This window comes from Dermacentor variabilis, chromosome 1 (genome assembly GCF_050947875.1).
Source record: "Dermacentor variabilis isolate Ectoservices chromosome 1, ASM5094787v1, whole genome shotgun sequence".
Classification (NCBI taxonomy): Eukaryota; Metazoa; Arthropoda; class Arachnida; order Ixodida; family Ixodidae; genus Dermacentor; species Dermacentor variabilis.
Window position 1 is genome coordinate 71,986,272 of NC_134568.1, and position 21,657 is coordinate 72,007,928.

Consider the following 21,657-nt stretch of genomic DNA (forward strand, 5'->3'; position numbering starts at 1 on the left):
TGTAGCTTGTCATCTGCGGAAATGAAACAATAGAACTCACGAAATGCCTTATTCACAATAATAATTTTTCACTCAGATATGCTACAAAGGATAACAACGTTAAAGGCAGAGTATAGTGCACACCTGGTGTAAGGTAACACGTAACTGATGATTCGCAGCTCATAGTGCATTTGTCGTACTGGCTTTCACTTTATTGTAGAATGCAGGAACGTTGCTAGAGGTATTCGTAGATGCAAATTACGTCGATCAAATATATTTTCTCTCAGTCACTATCAACGTCGACACCTTTCCTTCTACAATAATGGCGGTCATGTTATTCTTATTCCTCTGTATTTCACGAGTCGACGAACCATTCGTAGAGGCGTTCGAAATTGTAGACATTCCGCAGGGGTTTACAGAGGCTTGGCGCCCATCTTGAACCGATTCCAGCGAAACACATAGCATCAAGTTGACAAATTTGGTTCGATTGACGTCGTGTCCGAGCAGAAGTGTTGGCTACAGGACGCAAGCAAAACACGTGCTTAAAGGCCTGTAGACATAATACGGGAAAATTGCAACCATGCTCAGAATGCATTAGAAAAGGCAGGAAAAAAAAAAAGCTCGCCGCGAACAGGCAGGAGCTCATCGTTGGCGCCAAGTTAGCAAACGCACGACCAGTAAACAAGTCATTTCACGGCGCTTCCGAGCTTCATCTCGAGACGTTTTGCAGAAGCAATGCGAAAAAGAGAGGGGAGAAAGGAAACAACAAAGATGAAAGTTACCGCCCGCGTGTAACAAGGCGCAGCGGGTTACTCTTTGTCTTCAATGCCAACATAAACAGAAAGCAGACGCATGCACGATCTTTCTCAGCGTCAGGGGGGTCGGCCCGCCGCTCTGTGGGACGTCCTCTCCCCGAGGCTTCCCCGTGACCAACCGAGCTACGCTTTGTGTGGTTTCGTGGAACCTATCGGATTGTGGAAGCGAAAGCTTAAACAGAGGTCGCGCGCGGAGTCCACCGGCGAACTCTCGCAGTGCAACTGCCCGGAAGGCGACCCAGGTGAGGCCTTCACGCTGGTGCCTGTTCGCCAGACGAGCTCAATCTCATATCACCATCTCAAGACTGACATGCAGCGAGTGCCCGGCAAGACACGTAGTGCAGCGTCTGCGGCTGCTTCAAGCTGTCTTGCGCAACAGGCCTACCCCCGGAGGAAGACAGCGTTGTCACGTCCGCAGCCGACGCGACAGCGCAGCGTCGTGTCGGCCACGCTGCAATCACCAAAAGGATAGACAGAGGCGCCGGCATCGGGCCGGGGACAGACAGAAACGGTGCAACGCGCGCGCGATCCGTGACCCAAGAGCAGCGCATCCGGTTTATACTGAAACGGGAGCAAGTGCAGAAGACGCACGCGGACGCGCGTAGGGCGGGTAGGCGAGGCGAGCTATAGTTGAGCGTCAATTCGGTTGCAGTGATTTGGGGAAACACCTTGCTGTTGCCCCCCGCGGCCTGGTCCGTTGTATCGGCTCCCGCCCCTCGTCCCGCCCCCTCCTCTCCTACGTGGAGGCTCGCTCGCTTTCCGGCGGAGCTTGACCAAGCATCGCTGCGCGGCGCATGCGGTGGTGAATTCCTAGCGTTTTAACCAGAAGGAATCCTTCCCGGCTGGGCTTTCGAGCGGGCTGACCGACGGTTGCCGACACCTGGCGCCGGTGCATGACGCAGCATTGGGCGTCTCGAAGCGCCTCCGACGGTGAAGGGACGCGCTTGGAGGCAGATAAAGGGCATCGTTTAAAGGAGGAAGTGCTGTCTCTAATGGACGAAGATTTTTCCGGCTAATGTGGTGCGAAGGTCGGAAGGACTGCCGCTGTGTTGGTGCCGTCGTTGCTGTCGCTTGTGCCGCTGTTCGCTGCCGCATCTGCGGCTACACCTGTGTCCTCTGTGTGCGAGGCGAGAGAGTCGCCACCGAGCTGAGCCGTGCTCCACGACGAAGGAAGAAATGACCAGCAACTGCCGCTTCGAAGGTCTCCGATACAAACGACCCATGGTGAGGCTGGCGTTACTACTTTATTATTTTTTGCTTGTCTTTTTTGCCAGAGCTCACATTTCTTGGGCTCCTTTGCTGCGCCTGATCTCGCGTTCTTTACTGACGTCCGTTCGCGCCGGGAAACGGACGTTGTAACCTCTGCACGTCCTTGAAGGATTTCCGCCACAATGATTGTGGGGCTCCCTTGTTGGCTTGTTTGTTCGCGACTTCTTTGCTGCGACTTCTGAGCATGTGCAATCCAAAAAAAAAAATCTGCAATTGCGCACCTGTGCAAAGTATATCGCTAGCATAACTGTCACCGATTACGCAAGGTACAAACACAATTTCGCTTTGTGGGTTAGGCATAAAGGAGGACGATGTGGACAAACTTTCCGACTCAGTGCAACAACATGCGAAGAGAAAACAATCATGATGGTGAATTGGCTAGCTTATTGTTGTTATGCACTATTTAGTTTTATTATGCGTTTTAAGTTTAGATTTTGGATGGATTTCGTTTCATTGAGTTCATTGATTTGTTTAAAAAATGGGACACTATAAGTATGTTTTAATCAATCACAAGTTTAGCGAAAAAATTCCAGTGTTAGTTTTTGTGAAGTCATTTTAGTAAGATTTACATTTTTTCTCTTACCATCAAGCGTTGCCCTTGAAATACCTAGGTTATGAGTGAGCACAATAGCCACCATAACTGTTTACGAGCATTTTTTTACGTATATCGTCGAAACACAACTACTGTATTAAAAAGGCGTTCGCATACCACTTCCCTTTCTTCTTTTGTTGCGCTTTTATGACGATTTACTGCATGGGACAAAATAAAAGTCATCGAATCATGGAAAACAGTTCGTCATCAAGGATTATTAGCATGCTTCTTTGAACACCACACGACGCAAGTCTGTGGAATGAAAAGGCTAAAAGAAGACTAAGGTCTCAATTTTGCAATATTAGAAGGCTATAATTAGTGTATGTATTTGATGAAGGAATTACCGGGCTGATGTCACGAAGGAGGGAAGCTAGGAATATGACAGGCAGAGAGTGTCCGACAATCTATGTTTGCATAGATTGAGAGACTATCTTCCAGTATTGAATGGCGCCACAAAGAGGATTTCAAAATTAAAGTGAAACATATGTTCTGCGGTAAGCTTTAAATTTTTTGGGCGCAATGTTTGCAGCACTTGCGAACCCCGAAGCGATTGCTTGACTGCTTCGTAGCTGAGAAACTAAATATGCTTATAGTAATCATACCTGAGTACTATATTCCTCCTCATGAGCAGGTATTAGCACGTAACACTTAGAGTTGTAACTGGCCATCAAAAGTGGTTTACGAATAGTAAAAACCAGCTCGACTCTAACATGTTTGAATATGTAAGCAGTGGTCCAATAGGGAAAGCGTCAGCCTGGAGCCAACGTACGACAAGAGCAGTTGTCTTAGTCGGAGTTACAGCTAAGGCAGGCCCTTGCAGACACTATGGTTCCAAGCTAAGGCTTGTTCCTTTTTTTTTTCGGTCGCTGTTGATCATTTCTAGTCACCAACTTCCTGTAAACCTCTGTCTTGTTTAAAAGCGGTAAGGTGATATAAGGGAAATTAATATGAAAGCGGGTTGTTTTTTTACGTCCATGTCTCAATAGACCTCTATATGATTGCTTTGCAGTTTTAATCTATTATTTGTGCCTAGCATTGACAACTATTTCATTGTTTCTTGTCAAGCATGTACCCCGAGAAAACAGCATATAATAGACGTAAGTATGTTACCTCTTGGAACGGTACTACCGATAAAACCCTACTGACAGTTCTAATGTTTATAGCAAGTAGAAGTGCGACGTATCGCAGAAGAGCATTTTAGCCACTCAGTAGATGCCTTTGCACGTTCGGCACAACTGCATGTCATGCATGCATATCATGAAGTAATACCTCATTGTAGCACATGGGAGCTGCACTCAAAGACCAGCGTTGATTACATTATGTGTCCATCTTCCTGTGAATGTGTTTTTGTGCCAGTATATTTAGTGACATCATTATTAATATAGTATCGCTCTTTATTAGCATCAAATCAACGATGATCTATGTTGCATTAAATTTGTTTATTATTTCTTAGGCAGAGCTAGATGCACGGCAGTGTGAAGTAAGCAAGCGTTTTAATGAGGTTTTATGGTTGTTTCGTTGCACCGGAATATCTTATATGTGGAACCAAGGGCTTTTTTTCCTGAATCAGTTTGTACATAAATGCTCCTATGCATTCACGATGCGGTGCAATGTATACAGGTATTACACTATTAACGCTTTCAATGCTAACACTGTGTTACAGTCCTTATTCAACTCGTTAGATAACAATCTCAAGTTCCGCGATAGCTCTCGTAAGTAAAAGAGGTTGCGTGCCAATGTATGAACAATTTTATGTCAGAGATTCTCGATTTCAACAGCATTTAGTTTACCAAGATGTTTCAACTGCCAAATGGTTCTGAACATTTGATTGCGAATATTGAACTACAGTCCTAATCTCTATGCTTAGAATTAAGTGTCAGATAACCGCACTCTGCTTTTGTATCATTAGCAGTCTAACTAGAAATAACACTGACAAAAAATCTAATCTGTATTAACAAGAGAAATTTTCCGAAAAAGTTCTCTCCAATACGCATTTCCCTGTCCTTCATTCAAGCGATGCGAAAATTTCATGTTTCAATTGGTTTCGCCTTGAATCGAGCTCAGTGAGAATGACGCAGTGATTAGCCACGCAGTATACGTGGTCACGTGTCACTTATCATGAAGCGGGTGTGGGAATCAAGTGCTCCAAGTCACATCATCAACTTATACACGTTGCATATCATCGTCTTCTAGAGGTCATGCCAAATTTTAAATATACATAGGTGTTTGGCTTTAAAGATAATGGTGGTATTATGGGAAAACAGCGACAGCCTGCGTCACCACAGCCTGTGGCTGTTTCTCATAGTGAGACAAGGGCACAGGTCTCGGCCTGACCTGCTCTTCAGCGTCTCCCTACCCTTCGTTAGCACTTTCCTTCACATGTATTTGGCCACGCCTTCCCTTTTCTGGGGCCGTTATAATCACGGTCGTTCATGCTACCGCAAATTTTAAATTTAGATAATAATGTCTTACTCATAAGTTTTGTAACTGGCCTATTCATTTCTCCGACATAAGCCGGGACGAGCAATAAGCATTTTGATCTGTTGTTGACTGTCACGAGCTCTTGTATTTAGAGGTGCAACCCCAAAATAGAATGGCCAAGGGCTTGATTCCGGGATTGTCAAAGGGTGTAGTGTTTTAATTGTTTTTTCCTGGCCGCCGCTGGTGGGCAATGTTTAGTGCCGCAAGGCTAGAAAAGGAGCATAACCAGATTTTAGAAGAACGTCGATGTTCTGCGAGCTTTCAGGTGCAACCTGAGTGACACCGTCATGAGAATTACACGCTTGATAATTGACTGGTTGTTGTACAGACGTCTGCAAGGTCTAGTGATATATGTCGTTAGCAGACCATGCAGCACTGAAGAGATAGCACAGAGGAGCAGCAAAAGTAGTGTTTCATAAGCTCAATGTGGCGCTAAAATAATATTGAACTTCTACGATGTTTCTCAAATACACATGCATGCACAGGTGACAAAGCTTTTGATGATAGCTGACTTTTGGTCGTACAGTGGGGTGCCCCTATGAGCCCTCGACGCAGTGAAGTACGAGGGAAACACTCTTTACTTTGTACACAGCTTTGAAACAACCGGGGTTCCAAAGGAATCCCCCTAGTGATGCCAACAACAGCTTCAGGCACCTGCTGTGTGGCCGGCGCGATTTCGAAGCAGGCTGTAAGTACTGTCTCGAAACCGTGTACGGGACAGAACCAGACATCGAGAGTCGTGCAATGTTGTGAGATTAGGGGTATGCACGACGCAGCGGCGGTTTACGGGTCATAACGCTTGCTTCATACTGTAGTGTGGAAGTACGTGGCAAGACCTGTTAAAAAAAGACGCGCGGCCTAGACGTGGCGGCGCCACATGGCTCTGTCCGAGGGTAGCCGTTAGTGGGACGCGTTCGTTTTTGCCGCTGTGCCCAGCGCCTGAAGCCTTGGACACCCTCGTCTCTATGTAGCTCTAGGTCGTTGCGTGCGTAAACATAAAAGCTGGCGGCGCATTTTGCGCGTCGGCCGTTTCGCGGGCATTTGCGGCGTGCGAAAGTGCGCATGCACACGTAATGCGTGACCATGGATTGCACGGCTACGGCATCGCTGTGGAGCAGTGGGCGGGTGGCGTGCCTATATTAGAGCCACCCGACCCTACCACTTCCCCTCCCGTCTGCTGTGTGTTTGCCTTGTGGCGTTTTATTTCAGTCCTCACGTTCCGGTCGGAGCGGGTACACGCGCCGCCAGCGAAGCGAGGCGGAGAAGTCGTGATAAACCGACTCGCGCCGGGGACTAAGATGGCCAAAGCCACGCCGGAAGCGATAATTGGACGTCGTTCTGCGAAACGCGCGCGGGGCGGCACAGAACCGAATCACGTGCACAAAAGCGTGCGGCGAATCACGGCACACAACATGCCGGTGGATTCTACTAGGCCGACCCAACGTGCTGATTATTGTCGGACGAGACGAAAGATGGAAGAAGAACGCCCTCTGTTAACTGCTTGCTGGAAGGGGGGAGAGAAATGATTACCGCATACTTGGGCGCCGGCTTCTAGAAAAAGAAGACAGAACTTGAAATTGCCTGCAGATGCCTGAGACTTCCCAGTGGGGCAGCTCCTAATTTCCTCGCTTTCTTTAGCAGTTACCAGTACGAGCTGTCATAGCAGCAGTTTTCTGAAAGATGCCCCTGTTACTGTGGGAGTCGAGTAATATGATAATTTTTCTAGATATTTGTAGCCACGAAAAAATAGTTTGTCGGGCGTGTCAACGGGTGAGAGCGGATGTAACAATTCGAGGGTACAAAGATATTTTCAGCTGAAATTTATTTTTTAAAGGTCGATTTACTATTATAGCCAAAGCGAAGTCTCTTGGAAACGAGTGTGATAGTGACGACGGGACGGGAACAAAGTTATTCTAGAGAAATTGTGGTTCACGGTTGCATAAAATCAAATAATATCCACTGTAAGCCACTTATAGCAATAAATACTTAAGTGAGTGCGATATCTTAGGCATTTAAATCTAAAAGTGGGCAAGGTTGACTAACAGTTTTTATATTATTTTGTTTTTTCGTCGTAGTGCTTGTAAAACACACACACACACATTGTGACGTGAAATGCGGCCCACGCACAAACGTAAACCAGAGTTTAGTAACAAAGTTGCGCTTATTGCACTATAACGTACCTTTCCTAGTTATATTTTCACGAGAGGTAGCGCCTCTTCTCCTGAAGGGGTGGGAGGAAGAATCAAACCAAAACGGTAAAGTTTCACGAATATTGAAAGGGCAGTGATCAATTGTTCGACGCCACATCATCCCTGATATGGCTTGAGTTATATGAGAACTCTGCACCTGAGAACGCAGAGTTATAAGCAAAAAATTTAGGTAAAGAGTATTGGTGCGGTGTGTCGAAGTTATTAAGAAACCAGTGAACATGTTTCGTTGCAATTTGACAAAACCTATCCAGAGATAAATGTGGATTTAATCAGGCTGCCAGAGGTCATTGGTTTTAAGCCCAGGGCAACGTAAATGAATCTGAATGAATAGTAAGAGACGGCTTGAAAATTGGGGATGCAAAGGAATGAAAAAGTACGTGCATGGGGGGGGGGGGCAAGAACGATCTATTTTGAGCAATTTAATTTAATGTATTAAAAGTATTTAAATATTAAGATACAGCAAACGGTAGGTGGGTGAGCTTTGTACTCCATGCCATCACCACATTTCAAAGGGAAATATAATATGCTGATCATAATAAGCATCATCATCATCATAGGAAACAATCTCACATAGTTTCACCGCAAGGAGCCATTCGATGTCCTCTTTTCAGGCCCAATGCGTCTAGTAATGTGTGATTTACTTGGAGAGTTGAAACAGCGACCGGTCAGAAGCCCAAGAAACTTACGCGCACGCCGCACGGAAGTATGCAAAAAATAAAAAAAAAATTTGCTGGCTCTCCCGTAATCGAAAGTAGATGTAAGCATGAAATGGCAACCGGCAAAGCAGACTGGTTGGAGATGATGCAGGCCCCATTCTTAAAGTGGGTGTAGTGCATGTTCGCAACGACAAAACCCACCACATCACACCACACCACACCATATTGTGCACTAGTCCATATGGACGCTGGCCATTTAGAAGAAAATGCCTGAAAGCCGCACCACAGGAGGCGACAGTCGCCAGGGAGACAGAGTGCACAGCCCAGCTAAAAGAAGAATGAATGGAATTCTGGGGTTTTACGTGCCAAAACCACGATTTGATTAGGAGGTAAACCGTAGTGGGGGGACTCCAGATTAATTTTGACCACCAGGAGATCTTTAACATGCCCCCAATGTACGGGACACGGAAGTTTTCGCATTTCGCCTCTATCGAGATGCAGCCGCCGCCGCCAGGATTTGATCCTGCGACCTCATGTTTAACAGGGCAACACCATAACCGCTAAGCCACCGCGGCAGGTGGAAGAGCCTGAAGGAGGCGCCACACAGTGTGGCGCCATCTCTCGAGGCGACGCAAAACCCGTGCTGCGGAACTCGCGGACCACTAGCGTTCGAAAGTGCGCTCAGCGCCAAAAGATGACCAATGAAGTGTATCGTGCCCTGTACCTGCCTTTTGAACGTCGCTATTGAAAGTGACAAGTACAACTTCAGCGAACTAGAAGTTCCAGCTTGAGTGATATTGTGAACAAACATTAGGAAGAATTCTGACGCAATATTTTCTTAACTTGTTTGGGCAGTAACTAGCGTATGTAATGCGGTCCTGTGTAAAGGATAGGAGTGGCCAGAGACCGCACCTTTAATCTTAACTTTTGACTGGTTTCCCGAATGATCTCGCTTTGTTCTCGCAACTTGCCCGGATGTTCTCGTTTGAGTCGGATAGCGGCTCTGACTTTTGGCTCAAGGTCACTTACATTTAAATTTGAAGTTGAAGGCTTGCAAAATCTCATAATGAAGCCGCAAAAAACACTCATTGGTGTACCGATTGTCACTGCGCTGAATAGTCGGTGCACACGCTGCGGAGCGATTGCAGTGCAGAAATAAAGGTGATATACGTGACGGGCAGAAACCCGTCATCGTGGACGCTCGCGAGCGGGTTGACCAGTCACACCGATGGCTGGCGTTCGCAGGTACGCGTCTGCATAGCATTGGTGCTAGCGCTGACATTGGCGTCTGCCACAGCGACGCCGCGGCAGGCGCCAACGGAGGCGAGGCTGGCGCAGCTGTATCCGGAGGTCGAGACAACTACCGAAGAGTACGACTACGAGTTCATCGAGGGCCGCATCGTGGGCGGGAAGCCGGTGTCCCTGCTTAGAAAGCGTGCCCACGGGGGCGGTACCGCATCCAAGACTTCCTCGAGCGCCTCGCAAGGTGGGAAGGGTGGCAGCGGCTCGACTTCCTCGACGCCAGGAAGCGGGGGAGCCAAGCGACCACCATCGAGGACCACTGGAAGACCATCCATAGGCGATGGACTCAGGCCGGACTCGAGCAGCTGGAGACCTTCCTTGTCCGGTAGGAATTGATGATTCCGTCGCCCAATGCCTGTCTTTAACGCATCATTAATGATCGGTTTACTGGTGGATTTGTGATGGTAGGAATCAGAAAACACGGAATGCGCTTTGCGGACACCGACACGGTGGGTGGTCCGGTCTTTGTATACTTTCCTTTTCTTCCCATGCCCGGGAAGCTTGGCCATTGTTCCTGCGGCCATCTGTGAAACTTCACCACAATGCATCGGCGTAACTCAATGGGCAGCATTTATTAAAAAAAAAGTTATATTTCAATGGGCCGCCTGAATTTCAACATTTTTCAGTCAGCAGCGTCCAGAGGGCGCGTCCTTCTAATATTTGTATTGATGGCACTTAATCGTAGCTTTCCTGCTGCGTTATAGCAGTGTTTTAATCCTGACCAATGTTATGCTATAACGCAGCAAGGACGTTAACACTAAGAGCTGCAAACACGCACGTTAATAAACGGCCGTACTCTCTCGATGTTGCTAACTGAAAGTTGTTGAAATTTTAGCGGCCTTCTGAAATATACCTTTTTTTAATGCTGCCCATTGAGTTACTCTGTTGCACTGCGGTGAAGATCGACAGATAGACGAAAGTGCAATGTCTAAAATTCCTGGACATACGGAATAGATGTCAGTAGTTGGTATAAAGTATCATTTTCCCATGGGGACAGCCTTGGCTCGTTCCTAGAAACCCGGTGAACGAATATTGCAGCCTCAGCAAAATTTTAGACCGCTTGTGTCGAAAAAAAAAACTGTCTTGTAAAATAATAAACCTTACAAATCTTACCTAAGAAATAAAAAAGTGTAAACAAGATAAAAAATTTAAAATTTTCATGCCACAAAAGTGAGAGTGAAATATTTAGGGCTATTTCCTCAAACGCACTACCTTGTTGTTTCAGTGCTCGCACCAGATATTTTCAGTACGCTAAAATATTAGTGAATTGAAGGCAACTATACCATGAAACATGACCGAGGTATTACCAGGTTTTTTCGCCATATTAATTCTTTGAGGGAACGTTGTTATGCTTCAGCTCGAGTTTTAAAATGTAGAAGACGTGTTTTTTGTTTGTTCCTTAGGAAAGTGAATGTGACGTCTTTGCAGTCCACCGAACTAAATTTAGGGCTACTTTCTAATGATTTGTGCTGTCGCAAAATGTAGCGCAACATTTAAATACTATTGTGGCAAGTACGCAGTAGATTACGAATACCGAGAGATCCATTTGTCCCCGTTTACACGTATCCGAGATTCACGGACTCCTCTAATGCCTCATTTTGTTTCATCAGTGCGCATGTACATTCATTCTCATGCGTAAAGCGCATAGTGATCATGGATGGGGAGAGTACAGAAAGCCCACAACGAAAAAAGTAGCGTTTCTTCCAAAACAAAAGGAATAAGTGAAAAATAGGAAGCAAGGTTAATGTCAGGAGGAATTCAGTCACCAAAATATATAAAATGTAGGCTGAAAAAATATATTTTCTTGTTGGTAAGAACCAACAAACGGCACCGTTTGGCTGTGGTCAGCGGAAAAATTAAATCAACCAAGCGCCACCTGCTTGTGGAGTAGAGCATGCGGACATATTTTGGCGGCACATAATATCGGAATGGAAAGCGTGAAGTTTTAAAGCTGAAGTAATTCAAAATACAAGTTGGGACCAGTAGAAATTCACTATACCTCTTTCTTTCTCCCATCTTTCTCTTCCTCTTCTTCCTTCCCCCAACGTAGGGTAGCCAACCAGACTCTTGACTGGTTAACATCCCTGCCTTCCTTATCTACCTCTCCTTTTTATTTGAGGATGAATTTGGTTACCCTGAAATTATTGTTCCATAACTTGTAGTTTGGCCGGAAATTAATGGTGTCGAGCAAGTAATCCTTAGCCTTCTGCCATACAGGCTTTGTGTTCTAGTCATAATTAATGCTTCCTGCACATGAATGAGGTTACACTTTTCTTGTCGCCTACTCCCGTATTCCATCAGGCACAGGTGCAAATGCTGGCAACTCACGTCCAAACCTGTCTCCTGGGATTCTACCAGGCAGCAGTGCATCTGGCGGCGGTTCCTCTGTGGACAGGCAACGGCCACAAGACTTCGGTCAGTCGTCCGGACACTTTATTTAAACATTTCTCCGTGTTCAGTTCTGAACATATTGAAATAAGGGAAAGATGAAAGAAAATGAAAGGCAGGGAAGTTAACCAGCGGATATCTCCGGTTAGCTACCCTGCACTGTAGAAGGGGAAATTTTCCTGGAATTAAGAAATGGGAATACAGTTCTAACCTGTGACCCTGGCAGTTTAAACGAGCGGATTGCTTTTATTGCTGCGCTCCAGCCAAGCAGAAAAGAATCATACGAGGGTGCATAAGAATGTCCTTGGCATAAGAACAAAGTTTTGTCGCTGTTAACCACACTTATACAAATGGAAGAAAAGCGTCAATGTAGTTCAAATAGTTGTCAGTTTGAATTACATAGCTATATGTAACGAAAGGTTACAAATCCCTTTCCTGTCTACTTCAACCTGCCTTTTTACACGTTAGGGCAACAAACACGTATATATGTTCACTAGTTCTAGGTCTTTCTCTGTATAAGTATTACTTTGGGACAAATCTGTGTGTTGGTACTCGAAAACTGGCAGGCGGCAGACATCACAGAATGCAGCGTATGTATCTGATGCCTCGTTCGCTGTACTGTGTCGCTTTATACATGCTGCTTCTTAACTCGAACATATTACATAAAATGTGACACACTAATGCAACTTTCGCTGCCGCTTAGCATGGTTAGGCGAATATCGATGTTTAGAAAGTTGTAATAATTCTTGAAATGTTACAATCCGGAACTTATTTATTATTTTTGATAAAATCATGTCGAGCTCATATTGTACTGAAGGGGCTAGAAACGATGTCGCATATTGACGGCTGCATCAGACGTGGTGCATATATATACATTCTGCTTCCCCGTAGTAGGTTGTTTGTTTAGTGCTGTTTGAAGCACTAAATGAATGGCTGAAAGTTCCGTATCCCTTTAGCTCAAATCATACAGTTTCTCACTATGACACCTAGAGGGAAATCTGGCGCCACCGTCTATGGGAGTTTCCTAAGGGGCGCTGTGCCATCATGGGAATCACGGTATATGTGTCTGCGAGACTTGTGTTGGCTGGTGTTGTAAGAGGCTTCGTCTAAAACGTGGATATGGCAACACAAATAACGCGTTCTTAAAGTTATATCTTCATAAAATGTATCCATTCACGCATATTACATCTTCCAGTGAAGTTTACTCACCTACAATGCATAACCAAGCGAAGAAAAGCAAGAAGAGACGACGAACTGTTCCAAAACAAGCACGAATGTTGTCGTCTGTCCTCCAACTTTAGCGGCCCGCTGATACTTTTAACGTTTCATATATTTGTACATGCAATAACAAGTTCTCATAGTTAAGCAAAACATACTTTTGGGTAATAATAAAGCTAAAACAGCTTTTTACGCGCTGTTTTAGTAGAAAATTAATCATCGTGACCGACGGAACGGCGCTTGCCTGGCTCTCCGAGAACGATGCCAATCCGAAGTCACAATATACCGGCATTTCCATGCATACCCCAGCGCAGCAGCGCCAGATTTCCCTCTAGGTAATATAGTGAGAAACTCTATGGCTCACATGGTTGGGATTTGGCGCCGCTTCGACTACCTCTGTATAGATTTCTGTAGTGTGCAGTGCACCTGTAGTAGTTTATGTTATAGCGACATGAATCCCCTCTGCGGCACTGAAGTAACAGGTTGCATTTGCTTTCTACACCCACGATTCCTCATTTTAAACGTTCGGTGGACATTTATGGCTGGGTGAAGCCCTAGTTTGTTTTCGATCGTGGTGAACGTCTTACGGCACGAAAGGGCAAAGGACAAGTTAGATGACGAGGAGAAAAAGAAGGGCACTGAACTTTGAACTATACTTACTATCGCTCGATACACGTATACCCCACAAACTCAACGTACAAAATCTTAAAAATGTGGATACAGAAACAGTTTTATAATCACAAACATCTGGTAAAATTATAACCGCCACTGCGCATTGTCACGTTAAACGGATATTAGAAATACATATTCTTTTTTTCTGTTCATGTCACGGAAACCATGCTCGCGCATGCATCCTTATTTTCTCAACTTTTTTTAATTCTGGATGAAGGAATTGTGTCAAATTATGTTTCGATAAGGTTGATGCAGCAAATTGTGGAAACATAAAATATAGTTTTCATTCTTTCTTTCGGCTCTCAACATGCAGGTTCAGATCGCCCGCGCGAGGCTAACGGTTTTGACAACGAGCATCGGGGTGGCTTGCCCAACCAGAACCGAGAAAGCGGCAATGCTATGCCCTGGAACCACCAGGGGGTGTCTCCGGGCTACCCTGCTCCAGTAACGTCCGCTTACACAGATGACGAGTCGCCTACCTACATTCCAAACACACCCGCAACACCGAACACGTATCCACCGCACAACGAACAGCGACCATCGCTGTCGCCCAGCCCAGGCAACTCTGGCGGCTCACAGGGTGGTGGAGGAATCATCATCGGTCATCCGCCGACCGACACGTTCTCGCAACACGAGGGTGGCGCGAACAGGCCTTCTGCAGTGCCCGACCGAAGTAACGGGCCTCGTTTGGACGGTGGCTTGATTATAGGCAGCCCACCAATGAATGGTCCCCGCAGTCGCCCGGGTGGCTTCAACGAACCCCTGCCACCGCAGGAATTAGACCAGGCGCGAAGAGGAGTTGTAGACCAATCGCCCTTACAGCGAGGAGTAGGGTCCTTCGGCTTGCCCTCCTTGCCGAACAACCCGTTCGCACCTTCGAACCCAGGATTTCACGTACCCGGTAGTTTGCCACTGCCATTTGGAGCGGGTCTCTTCAATCCGGGGCTTGTGAACATCCAGAAGGCTGTGGAGAACGCGGCTGCTGGTGTTCTGGGCGCGACTGGTGCCGGAATACACCCCACTGCAGCCAACATCTTCGGAAGGACGTCTACCTTTGGCCAAATGACCAGCTTTGGGTTCGCGGAGAGGAAGTGATTCCGTTTCGCGCGTGGTTTTATTAATCAAACGACAATGTGTGCGCGTACACTCTGGTTATTGAGCAGTAATAATAAACACTCATTACTAGAGTTTAGCACTAATAGACACTGCTCTACGTGTAATCGAGGAAGCCCGATTTCCATGTACCGTAATAATAATGCGTTAAACGCACTACCAGGAGTGCGTTAAAGCCTCGCTTTTCTTACTCTACTATTTCTCAGCGTATAGCTGACACATACAGGTACAAAAGAATTGTGTGCCTTGAACATATCAAATAGGTAGTTTTGGCAAACTCAACTTGAACACTATTATGTCTTTCCAGGCATTCAGAATTATGCTATGCATGGTCATGGAAATTTGCTTGGACTTCTGATTGCTTGTCAAAGGATCACAGTGTTTAGATGCGGCGTGGCTGCATTCGTGCATTTCTTTAATGCTGGTGTCGCACTGCAGTTCTCTTATAGAATGTTTAGAGACATTTTGCTTCTTAACCCTTTTTGAACAGCGGACCAGAATTTCTTGATTTTTGCCACAGTCGTTCCTTCTTCTCCTGTATGTATTTGTGTTTGGAAGTGTCATACAAGTGTTTTTATGCCGTGAAAAGTAACAGGAGCAGCAATTTCCAAAGGTGTCACCATTTCTTTCTCATAGACTCATTCAAAAATAATTTCTAAGAGCGTTATACTGCCAGCGATCTTTATTTCAGTCCTTAGTTTGAGGGCGAGAACATTTCAAGGGCGAAGAAAAAAGCGAGCATTCTTGTGTTGACGCCACTCTCGAAAAACACTCGATGTGTCAGAAAACTTTGCGGGATAGGATCGACACATTATTGAAAAATGCCGTAGCAGTGACCAGGTACCATCTAGTGTCCGAAGGCAGCGTTGTAAGCATACCATTGAAAACGATAGTGTTATTCTTTCTAGACAAAATTTCTCTTGGCAGAAGAATACATGGCACAGTAAATGCCGTTTCTAGACCTGGAACGATGCGACTGTTTCAGGTGCTTGTGGTGTCGCAATGCAACTTGCGGGAAGATTATAGGTGTCAGTGCAAACACTGTTGTGCCTCCAGCGTTCCCTTCCTATTTTTTTTTCGGAGAAGAGCACTCTTCTTTACAGGGATGTTTGCAATTTAGGTATTCAGGAAAGTTTACTTTTCTTCTTGTGGAGCGCTTGTTAACCTTCTGACCTATGACACTACCAACAATTTTTTCTACTGTATTATTTTTTGTGATAAATAAATCGCAATTTCTTCTGTCCATTTGCTGAGGTAAAAGGACCCTAAACACAGCAGCTGCCATATGTGTTCGTTTATACATCACTACGATCTAATAGAGTAGTGCCGATTGCGTAACTTTGTGTCATTTCTACACCTTGTAAAAGACACGACGAGCCTGTTGCCACAGAGATGAGCTTTTACGTGCATACAGGCTACGCTTACACCACATTATTATACGACAGTTCTTATTCACTAAGACCGTGCTTACCAACTACTACAAGTGCCAAACTTGTATCATAACTAGGGTGCCAGTTTTGTTTATGTAACAGTGCACGTGCAGCGCAAAACCCTGGTTTGGGGATAAGAGGTTTGGTTACTAAGAAAAAAACAGTAGTCATTGCAGGAAGTCAAGTTTTTATTTGAAAGGTACTTTAACATTATGCTTCATGCCAAATATGACCAAGTTTCGGAGCAGCCTTGATGCATTCCCTCATGCATAAGTAAGACTTGGTAACGTTTTTCGAGGCTCTTATATTAAGAGCCTGTAATAGAAAGCCGCATTGGTCAGGCTGCTTTCAACTGCTTGTATAGAAATATTTATTCGTGAATTAAGAATAGAGTGAAAAATAGCACGTCCGATGGCAAAAGAAAAAAAATGAAATATTAGCGCAAATAAAGGGTGGCAAGCATCGTAAGTTGCCGTTATGATTCCGAAAATCCTGTCATTTTCAAGTACTAGGTACATCTGTCGAGTTTTGAACATTTTATACTCGTATATGAGTACAAAGTGCTCAAAAATTTCCTGAGACTTAGAGTATACACGCCGTCGTTTGTTTCAGGTTCAATTTTGCTGTGATATCGATACAATTTCGCTGCCGTATTGACGATGAATTAAATCTTTTCTTTTTGTTTTCCACGTTCTCTTTCTTTGCCATCTCTCTCGCCTCGCAAGGTCAACTTCCCTGCTTTGAGTTTCTAGCACGGTTTTTGCCGCCAAAGCGTGCACGATATCAGAATTATCTGGGGCCAGGACACTACCATGCTCATTCATCCGATGCAGAATCTGTTCTTGTCATACGCATAATGATGAGTGGGCTCATGCGAGGCATTATGTGTCATTGCGTTGTATACACTCGTACAGGGTGAAATCCTGCAAGGGTAGGGTAGCATACTGTGCTACGCCGAAGTATCGGAAGCCATTTGCGATCTAATGTGAGCGAGCGATCGTCCACGAGGGTTTGGCGATTCTACAGGAAAAGAAGGCGGGCAGCTGCAGCAGACACGGTTGACATCGGCGTTCGCCCATTCGCGTGATCGAGATGCAAAGTGCGCAACGTATAGCCGTTTCGTGTAGGTTATTTGACCATTGCTTATTTCTACCAAAAGAGGAATTCGATTTAAGTATCATGTATTCTAATTTTACTGCTTGAAGGCTACCAGCCACCGAGCAGTGTGTATCATCGAGCCGCCACCACGGAGACTGCATGCTCGTATGGACCGACTCGTTTGTCTTTTGTGCAAAGACTAAGTCACACATTTGTTGTTTCGTTAACGTGAATGTATGCGACCTAATATCTTACATAGACTCCCTTTGTTATCTACAGGACGCTGTTATACAGAACTGCACGCTTGATGGTCAAACCATGCTGAGGATCCATAACGGAAATTAGGAAACCTGTACCGCATCATGAACCATCCTCCCCTCACGTTACTCTTCAGTAAAATATGTTCCAATGTGATCCGTATAAAATATAACAGAATAAATATTTTTATGAGAAACTGTGAAGCGATGTTTGTTTATAGAAAGTTTGCAGGAAAGTTGAGAAAAAAATAACGGCGTCGCTTACCTCTCTTCATTAAATGAAAAGGGAGGTAGATAGGCAGGACTAAGACTGCGTTGACGATTGCGTGGAGAGCCTGCACCAAATTTCTTTCTAGCTACTCTCCTTCAATCGTTGGAAAGCTACTTTCGGCTACTCCATTTAGATGAAAGCAAAGCTGGCTTGTAAATGCCTGTGTCGCACGCCAGAATGAAGTGCTAGAACTCGTCAGTATGCCACACTAAAATACAGAATGTACTAGAAAACGAAATACCTAGATCCATGTTATAACGCAATAAATGTAATAAAAATGAATGAAGAAAATTTATCAAACGCAAGACACAGCGCATGGTGACAGACTAAACCGCTCATCCAATTTATTGCAGATACTTGTTAGGTCGTTACTCTCAAAGTATGCCACAAACATACTCTGAGGGTACACTAAGGCCACTTCGAAGTCTTGAAACTGAACATGGTAAAAAAATAGCCTGCCAAGGCTACAAACAATTGAGCACTCCAAGCGTGACGCCTCATGTCGGCCTGTGTTGAAGCTTCGAAAGGTTCAAAACGCGAACATATTCTCACGCTATTTCAAACACATTCATAATACCGGTTCAGCGAGACAAATTTTTAACAGGACATACCTTGTGTGGGCGACATTCAGAACCAGACGCCCCGGATTTTTTTCATTTTCGCTGTAAGTTAATACAAGATTCAAATTTGTATGGGTGGTATACGGGGTTTTTCAGTCAAGAGTTTAACGAATTTTAGATATCCCCTGCGGCCGATAGCACCTTTCTAATCCTTGAGCTGCAATTCTCAAACTGGCGGAAATTACTTGCACGAAAAATATAAATAAATGCATATTTGCCTAACCAACAAAATATCACTAAGGAGCTTTACAATTAATTACTTTATGGTACATATGGCAATTTGCAAATTGTAGCGGTGAGTTCGCAAGGCCTACCCACTTACAACAAATTTTCAGGATGGCACCAGTTTCAAGATAAAAATCCCCGTAGTTGGCGACAAAATACATGGGCATCCGAATTAATTTTGCGCTTCAATGCATAAAATGACGTTTTTTTATATGAGTAAGTGCAACGAATGTGCCTTTTTACGTCAAGTTTGACTGCGCTTACTTCAAAACTGGTGCCGTCCTTAGTACACCCTCACAGTGGATATGCCTTGGAAACTCGCTAGACACAATTCTTAATTTGCAATATATATATATATACCATAAATTCATTATTAGAAAATAAATAGTGATTTTTGTTAAGTAGACCATTATGTATTTTGATGTCTCGGGCGAGTAATGACCGCCTGTTTGAATGGACCAGATCAAGGAGTAGAATTGTGCAGTCTGCCACAGCCAATTTTTAAAAATTGTTTAACGTCTTCGCAGAAACACCTGGTATATACAGCATAGATTATTAATTTTTTGCCGCTTTATAAAGAAAGTTTGATCAGCTCTTTCTGCAACGTTTCTGCAAAGCATCGTTTATAACTTAACTGACCAGGAATGAACTCTTCACGAACAGTCGTTAACATGCTTTGGCATTCATTTTCCTTTCCTTTTTGAACAGGCCAATGTCGCTACACCCAGAGTGCAATGAAGGTTCCTAACCACAGGTTACTTCAGGATGATTGTGATTTATTCAAAATTTGCTTTACAGCACATATACAAGACTAGCCTGCAGTAGCATTGGTGCTTGTATGCTGGACATGGCAGCTCGGGAAGTAGTGCAACACAGGCTAGAAAATTTGCATCTTGTACTAACCAGAGAAAGGGCCTTTTACTACTTATTAATAATGAACATAGTGCAATTCATCCAGACAATGCGTCTTGACAAAATATTGTTTATATAAATAATCATAGGGTGCATTCATCCTATGAAATAAAGAGTTAAAGCATGCCATATGACAATTGGCGTTTACGTTTTGCTATTAAACATTTGAATACGTAATCCTAAACCGCAGCACCCCTCCCCTTCCACCAGTCACAGGCTGAATAAACCATTTGCACTCCTATTGCACATTCCGCAAAACATGATATTCAGGGTTATGAGATACACACACAAAAACAAACGAACACTAAAAATTGAAACGAGTGGAAAATAAAAAGAAACGCTACTTCATATTCCAACCATATATAGGCAGATAGGTGCGCTGTACTTCTACACAGATAATTCTAACGGATGCTTTCAGTTACGTACGTCATTACACAGGGAGAGAGAGAGAGAAGCTATACACCTCTTCAAAGGGCCTTCAGTGCAGTCCATGACTATCGTTTCTGATGTAAGCTCCATTTAAGAGCAACCAGCATAAAATTTTGCAAGGTATCCAGCATACAGCATACTGTTTGTAGCACATAAATATTGACATCACGCATAAATATGCTTCATTTAGCTAGTTTTACCTTTTTAGCTTGACGCAGTTCAACATCCATTCATTTATGTTATTTCTGAGTCAGCAGGCAGCTTACTAAAGTAAAAATTTAGATAGCATGGTCTTCTCCTTTTTACCTTAACTAGTAAGAACTTTCCATCTGTGAAATCTTTTTAGCGTGTGTAGAACACATGTTTTTAACGTTTATGACTACACATGTATTTAACAAATGGCGTTTCGTTATTACTACCCCAACAAAAAGTACCGGTACAATAAGTAAATCAAATCCAACTTTATTTCTGTTCAGTTTCAAGCAGAATTGGGGGGGGGGATCTAGACGGCCGCTTGACTAAGTTCTCGAACCCACAAAACAACATTGACACTCGGGAGAAGCATACAGCAATAAAAACATGACAAAATAAGCTACCGACCACTGCGGTAACTTTGTGTCTATAGTGAATCGCTGCTGGTCACGAAGCCTTGGGTTGTTTTCTCGGCCGAGGCGGCAGCATTTTGATGGAACCCGAATGTAAAAACACTCACGTATGCTGCTTTTTTATTTCGCGTTAAAGAATACCAGCGGCCGAATTCGCAAAGCTCTTTGTTCGTAAGAACTCTTTGCCATTAGCTGGCCGCCTTCACTGATGATATGTCCATCATCATGATTGCCTGGATTTTTTTCTCGTACGAACAATTTTAGCATAGCAGCTTTTTGTGCATAAGGGTCCAGGTGGTCAGCACAATTCCGCAGCCCTCCAATAGGGCATCCATTATAGTTCACCGCTCAGCTTCGTGACGTTAAAACTCATCTTTACAGTGCAGATCTATGTCCGGCCTGATGATCTCGAGTAGTGCACCTCACCGTACCAGGAATCAGGAAAAAATCTGAGCTGTCATCACCTGGTCTTAAACAACTAACTCTGCTCCTTTTGCACGAGAAGTACGCCGAACACGTACATATTTATACTGATGGATCGACAACTCTCCAGTGTTCCTCTGGAGCCGTGGTCTTCCCAGCGAAAGCCACCACCATCAGTTTCAAGACATGTCACCCTACGACACCGATGGCCGCGGAACTTGCAGCCCTTCGCGCTGCACTTCGTTTCGTCAGCCAAGAACAACCTCGAAGGTGGTCAATATTCAGTGACTCGAACGCTGCACTGCAATCTTTGCTATCGGCCCTGCGGCGCGGACCACACGAACAACTGGTATTTGAGATTAGAGAACTCATTCATACCTTAACTGAGAAAGGACACCACGTGACATTTCAGTGGCTTCCAAGTCACTGCGGAGTCATAGGGAATGAACACGCTGACAACGCTGCTCGGTCGGCTCTTCAAGGGGACGAAGAGGAGCCGATACCGTTATCAAGGACAGATGCCGCTCGAAAACTTCGAATGATCAGCCGTGACATCACGTTCTCCTTGTGGAACGCTGGAAGTTTTCACGACTACCGACTCCACAATCTTGACTACTCTCTACGCCTTTGTATTCCAGCTGGACTCTGCCGTCGCGAAGCTACCCTGCTTTGTCGACTATGGCTAGGGGTGG

At 44.7% G+C, this 21,657-nt stretch overlaps 1 protein-coding gene across 1 annotated transcript; it reads left to right on the forward strand.

Moving 5' to 3' along the window:
- The first annotated feature begins 974 nt into the window (after nucleotides 1–974).
- On the forward strand, nucleotides 975–16,812 carry LOC142579194 (uncharacterized). Its single transcript, XM_075689174.1, has 4 exons — nucleotides 975–2,018; nucleotides 9,248–9,629; nucleotides 11,606–11,719; nucleotides 13,896–16,812. The coding sequence occupies exons 1-4, from the start codon at nucleotides 1,971–1,973 to the stop codon at nucleotides 14,675–14,677; spliced, it is 1,326 nt and encodes a 441-aa protein (XP_075545289.1). The 5' UTR covers nucleotides 975–1,970; the 3' UTR covers nucleotides 14,678–16,812.
- Nucleotides 16,813–21,657: the final 4,845 nt, after the last annotated feature.